The 6321-nt window shown below is 44.9% G+C and overlaps 1 protein-coding gene across 1 annotated transcript; it reads right to left on the bottom strand.

Moving 5' to 3' along the window:
• Window positions 1-1747: 1747 nt before the first annotated feature.
• LOC130051540 (uncharacterized) lies at window positions 1748-5722 on the bottom strand. The gene has a single exon (XM_056153535.1). The coding sequence runs from the start codon at window positions 5720-5722 to the stop codon at window positions 1748-1750; it is 3975 nt and encodes a 1324-aa protein (XP_056009510.1).
• Window positions 5723-6321: the final 599 nt, after the last annotated feature.

The raw sequence follows: 6321 nt of genomic DNA, 5'->3' as shown, positions 1-6321 counted from the left end.
TTTAGGAACTTTCTTTTTTCTTTTCTTAGCTAAGGCTAAGAGGGAAGGGGGTAACACACGTGTTTTCTTTTGCTTCACGACTCTCGCTACACTACGGGGACGTCTTTTACGTTTTTGCCCCGTTTCCCATTTGAACAAATGACGAATGATGGTCCCTCCTAAGAATCCGGCTCCACCCCGTTTCAAAATGGCTTTTTTACGATCTTCTTCATTCGCATTCTTATTGGCAATGACATTCAAGTCGTGACGATGTGCTTGAATGAAACGCCCCGTGAGTTTATTCACGGGTAAGACTCCTCGTAATAAATTTTTAGCGCCCATGGCAAACCAGTTGAGTAAGGCTTTACGCCCTAATTCAATGAGATGGGCTCGTTGAACGGGATCCCGTTCCCGCTGTAAACGTCGTAACGTTTTCACTAATTTACTCTTGGCTGTAGGTCTACCCATGATGAAAGGTGTTTGTGAAATGAAATGAATAGTCATTCATAATGATATTTATACTCTCGGTGGCATGTGCACCGCTAAGGTAGAAAAGAGTTGACTTCTTAATCTTAAATCCTCGGGTGTCTGAGGACTTAAATCGACTAGTAAATACCCGTGAGGAATACGGGTGGCGTCATCATACGCGGGTAATAAATGAGGCATTTGTAATTGGCGACTTAATACCCCAATCTGAGATTTATCTCTAGGATTTTTAAACAACACGAGATAGTGGGCATTCAGACTGATAGTACGATGTTGCACGGCCCGATCAAATAGATTTTGCGTGATATATATAACACTGGTATTACGATGATGCGCTTTGCGCGTAAACCAATCTACAATAGATTCTATGGCTTTACCGCCCATCATATCATCAAAAATGAGTAAATGGCGAGTAGTGAGATCGGCGACTAATTTCTCATCGTCTTGAGGAATGTTGTGAACGAATGTCACCGACTCTTGTAATGATTCGTAAGCCGGTTGCCATTCTCGATAACACCATACTATTTTTTCTGGGGGTGGTGATATCCACTGCGTATTTTGTACCAGTTGCTTCACAAATTCCGTTTTACCCGATTTAGAGGGACCCGCCACCACCATAGTAAATTCATGTTTCAATTGAAACGGGGCCAGTGTCTCGTAGGCATACATCTTGATAAATGACACAAGTTCATGGGATCATACATATTTATTAACAAGTAAAAATACGAACCGTTTCTACAAAAGAATCTCTACAAATAGGACATGTTCTAAGTCCTGAAGCACACATAGCACAAGTACATAAATGACCACAAGGTAAAAAAGCAATTCTCAAGTCTCGTTCTAAACAAATGTGACATTTCTGGGTACACATTGGATTCCCTGCCGCGTCTAAGGGTAAGTCTCCCCAATCGCGATCACTGTCTTTAGCGCGGGCATAGGCATTGAAGGCTTGTCGTACCCATTTGACACTTTTATTGCACAACACGTAAGCACAATGAGGGCTCCAATAGGCATGTTCTATCCAAGGATCGTCCCCGGGTTCCCAATGTTTGAGAGACAATGTGCAATGAAAACAACGCACATGATCATCCATTCCTTTGTAAAAGAATCCGGCTTCTGCAATGTTAGGTAATAAGTTCAACAGAATATCGGGGGCTGTATGAAATGACGCTAGACGAGCCGATAATTCACCATAGGAAGGCACTGAAGGATTCTGTAGTGATCCGTATTTACTCATTTTGCAGACTGATGTTTTTCTCAAGACGCGTTTCCTTTTTTATACCTAATATCCATAAGGAAGCGTGTTGTAATGGTGAACCCGATGTCGCTTGTCGTACACTACGCGGTATTTCTTTACTAAGGGGATGGTGCGAACATCGTGCTGGCGCGTTCTCTGAATAAAGTGAGGATAACGCACGTGGACTTCTTCTTCTTCTCCTTTTAACATTTTTTCTAAGGTAGCGAGTGAGACGATCTTAGAAGTGCGATAATTGAGCGTCAGTCCTTTGACTTTGCACATTGATTTCCCCCCCTGGGTCTCGTATGCATAATTTTTAGGGCCTCCCGACATGTACTTGATGATACGATCTCCACTCAATTCATCGGTCCACCCGCCTAAACTGTTGACAATGGTAGGGTTAAATTGGGTCTCGTCATGTTGGTAAATGATGCTGTCGGTATCAAAATAGAGGACGCGATCCCCCAAAGGTTCTAACGTCTCGTAGAGATGTAAACGAGCGTGTGCGGTGGTAAAACACGCTAACACCACATTGCCAAAAGGACAGTCTTCTAGGAATTCTTCTTTCTCTTGATAATTGATTAGCATCATGTCAGTTTCCGGATGATCTCGATTTTCCAGCAGCTCGACTCCTTTGATTTCTAGAGTGGCATCTTGTAATTTTTTCTGTAATTCTTCTTCTTCGGTTAAATACTGTGTTTGTGGTAGTTGTAATCGTTGTGCAAATTTTCCCCAGAGACAATTTAAAAAGAGTTTGGCAATGGTTCTACGGACGGGGTTTTTCTCGATGTCTATTAGATTCATGAAGATGCCTTCCCGGCGCCGGATCTCATCGATGTAGTCTTGTTTCTGTTCGGGCGTCTGACATTCATCGGGAAATCCGGAAGCTTCTTGTTTAATTTTTAAAAAAGTATCGATGTAAGATCGAAACAAGTCCTGACTGGTCTTTTCAAAATGCCAGACTTCGTGGATGCGGTCGAGCCGATAACCGAGATCTAGAGCTTTGTGTACTTCTACGGTCACCCAGGTGCCAGTCAGACTGCGTTCTGAATCGCTGTGACTGCATCGATCGTCGGGTCCTAAGTTGCGATGTTCGGCGTAGGTTCGGCATAAGGGGAAAAGTAATTTTCCTCCCGTCTTATAGGGTGAGACGGGATGATACAGACCTCGGGGTGGTAAGACGTGACAACGAATGAGACCAAAGTACTCTCTCACATTCTTGAAATCGCTGGTGATGACTTGAGGATGATCGATGGGAAACGTTCTGTATTTCAACACGTAAGGATACAGAGAACACACATCGACGTATCGCATGTCTCCCTCCTCGCAATACAGGCGCGTGGCATTGGTACGACCTCCGTATAAGGCATCGCGGGGATTTAAGGGGTCCTGAATATCGAGGTATCGTAGTAATGTTTGTAACTCTGGATTGTTTTTCACTTGTCGATCAAACTCGTGTTCCCAGATGCTCACGACGGTATATCCTTGTTGCTCTAAGGCGGCGGCGCGTTTCAAGGTTTGCTCGTACAGGGTTTGATACGTCTGCTGGACTCGATGGGGGTGGGTTTCCGTCAACAGATTCGGATAACAGGTGGGGCACCCGTGCCAGTAGCAGCCGTAAAATTCGTACACGGTGCGGGATTCCTCCTCGTAGCCGTCCACCGTATAAGGGCCTATGGTAATTTCGCCCCCGTTCTTAGCATGACGTATGTTGCGGTCCAGGGAGGTGAGCCAACGGCAACCCTTGGCCGAGTAGCGGCGCGACGGTTGATATCCCATATTGGGGATGATGGCTATGGTGTCCTGTGCCATGAATCCTCGGCGATACGCTAAATTAGCCGTGCTAGCAAAAGTGATGGATTCCTGAAACGGGTCGACGCGGACGAGTCCGTAGAGGGTAGACTTAAATTGCGCACAACACCGGCGCAAAATATCCACATCCGAGATACAGTAAGCCAGGAATTCCTTCTGGAAATCGAACACTTTCCCGGTCTGTTGATTGTACCAGGTATAGAAGGCCTCGCGATTGGTTATCGACATGTCGTCAGGATTGTAGTAGTGCGCATCGGGATAAGGCCCCACGTAATTCTGGTTCTGTTCCGTGTTAAAAAAGTGGGGGAAATAACCTTTTTTCAGTTCTGTTAATCCAAACGCAGAGGGCATCTTGGCCAGGGCAAAGGGGAGGAAATTGTAAGAATCGATGAATCTCAAGCCGAACACTCCCATACACAAGATTTTACTGCCGTTGAGGATGACTGCAGGTTTGATACAGGCCGTGTGCACTAGATAGTTCAAGATGAACTGCCCATCGTATCCCTTGAAATTGTGCGCAATGACGGTCGTTTCATCGTGCTTGAAGCTCACATTACCCTTCTCGTCCGTCTCGGATTGTAACAACCATTCAATAAACTGCTTTAAGGTGTCGGGGCCTTGAAATACGAAGCGGCGTTGCGAGCCAAACGCATGACAGTGATCACACCGCATGTCAATGTCTAAACTGTCGCAATGTTGACACACGCGTTCGGCCACACAGAGGTTAGGGGTGTGAATTCCGTTTTCCTGTGTACATTCAAAATCGAAATAAATGTACATTTTCAATTCCTTGTTGCGTTTGGGCTTGGGTTTCTTTTGAACGAAGCAGAAATGTGGGGTGGTGACGAGTTTCTTGCAGATGTGACATTGTGTTTTTCCCCCGCACGCGTGTCCCTTTAATAATTGCTTAGACATCCATTTCTGGCACTGATCGCAACGTCCCATTAAATTACACACGGTTGTCGCGGTATTGCTACTGTAAGGTTTCAAGTGGGTCTGGTAACACGCAGCATTTCTAAAAAATCCCTTACAATGAGCACATTCCGTGTGGGTGCCGTCCGGGGTACAGGGAGAATCGGCCAAACAAAACGAACAGCGGTGAGGACAGACGGTACGGTGCTCTTCGATGTGGCTATATCCAACATCACAGTAATCACAATAATATGTATTTTCCGTCACTCCCGCCATCGATGTTATGGTATCGTAATGCTCGTTATCCATCAGGATGTTCAAACATTTTCCGCTCCCCTGACCTCTGTAGATGGGGTCTAATCGTAATCGCTGCGTGTTTGTCTTAAATTGAAATATTTTCAAACGATACTCGGGAGCCAAGACCTGATGTAATTTCTCCCATTCCTGAGGCCCACACGGGTGGTCGTTTGCACACCCGGCGAGTTCCATGAGCGCTAAGGCCCGTCGTTTCTGGTCGAGAGCTCGTACATCTCCAAGTCTCATACGTTTCCATTTCTTCTCCCATTCGGGGTCCGGAACCTTGGGTTTTTGACTGTGTAACTGTGCCACGACAATAGCTCGAGGAAGACATAAAGAATCGTCGGGGTTTTGAATACGAACGATGGCTCTCTTGGAAATCTTAAATTTCTCCTTATCCACGTGCAGATGCTTTTTCTTCATACCACCGCCACTCCCTTGAGGATATTTGACATGAAAAAAATCTAACTGTGTGGCTCCGTCTGTCATCAGGAACTCTTTTTTAGATTGCTGTACGGCTTCTATTTTGTTTAAAATTTTATCCTCGTTGAGGTTTTTAGACTGGGTAAATTCAACCCAAATCTCGGAATCCAAAGACGGGTGTCGAATGTTGAGCCGTACATAATCATTGGGATTGCACTGCATTTCCCGTTTCACATTTTTGAGCATATCTTTGAATAATCGCCGAATAAAGGAAGAATCTGGAAGCTCTTTGAAAGTAACGTTGTACACATTTTGTTTCACTTTAAATTTCCTGGAATGGCGGCCTCTGTCGAGCTTGATTCGATAATATTCCGACACTAACTGGCGTTTTTCTCTGGCTATCCCCCCGCCCCGCTGTAAAAATCTCACTCGTCGCCAGTTTTCTCTGCGGAGTTCTAATTCACGCTCTCGCTGTATGTGTAGTTGTTCCTCTAAAAATCTCAATCGCTGTTCAATATAATTGGTTAGGACCCCATTTCTGCTATTCCGTAAGTCGTTGGGTATTCGCTCAGACATGCTGATGAAAGTGACAACGCAAATTGTGTATTGCGTTTATATACTTATTGTGACGTCATAGAAAAGCAGGTTTTTCCACAACGCCAGCTATAATGTTCCAGTCCTAGCTCACCCACAGCGTCATATAGAATGTTCCACAACGTCAATAACTCTCTAAAATAATTAAATTGTTTATTTAATAAATGTGTAAACTTCACATCATGCGTTTTTCATTCTGAATTTTTAAAGGATTCACACAGGTCTCGTCGTCATAGCGACTTTAGTTAGTGTTCTCGATTCTTTCCCATTGTTGCGTCATAGTGCTATCGACCCATTGTTGCGTCATAGCACGCGCTCTACTTCATATCGGCCTACCCCTGCACTAGGCACCCGCCGCCTTACCGCTACCTCGACACGCGCTACCTTAACAACGCCCTACCTCGCCTGCTCGCCACTCCGTTCTCAAACTTGACCTTTTGACCTCAAAAGTGCACTCAGTTGAACCGGCCATCGAGCCGGGTTATACTACTATTGTTAGTTTCTAAATGAAATTGAAAGTATATAATAAAAAGGTTATAGACTTTGTATGGGAAATATGACGACCTCGTTTTTTGTCGCGA

The sequence above is a fragment of the Ostrea edulis genome, chromosome 2 (assembly GCF_947568905.1).
Source record: "Ostrea edulis chromosome 2, xbOstEdul1.1, whole genome shotgun sequence".
NCBI classification, from domain to species: domain Eukaryota; kingdom Metazoa; phylum Mollusca; class Bivalvia; order Ostreida; family Ostreidae; genus Ostrea; species Ostrea edulis.
This window is presented reverse-complemented; position numbering and strand designations above follow the sequence as displayed.

Bases quoted from the DNA above. Each gene is read 5' to 3' on its own strand.
- LOC130051540 (XM_056153535.1), bottom strand. From the start codon at position 5,722: ATGTCTGAGCGAATACCCAACGACTTACGGAATAGCAGAAATGGGGTC.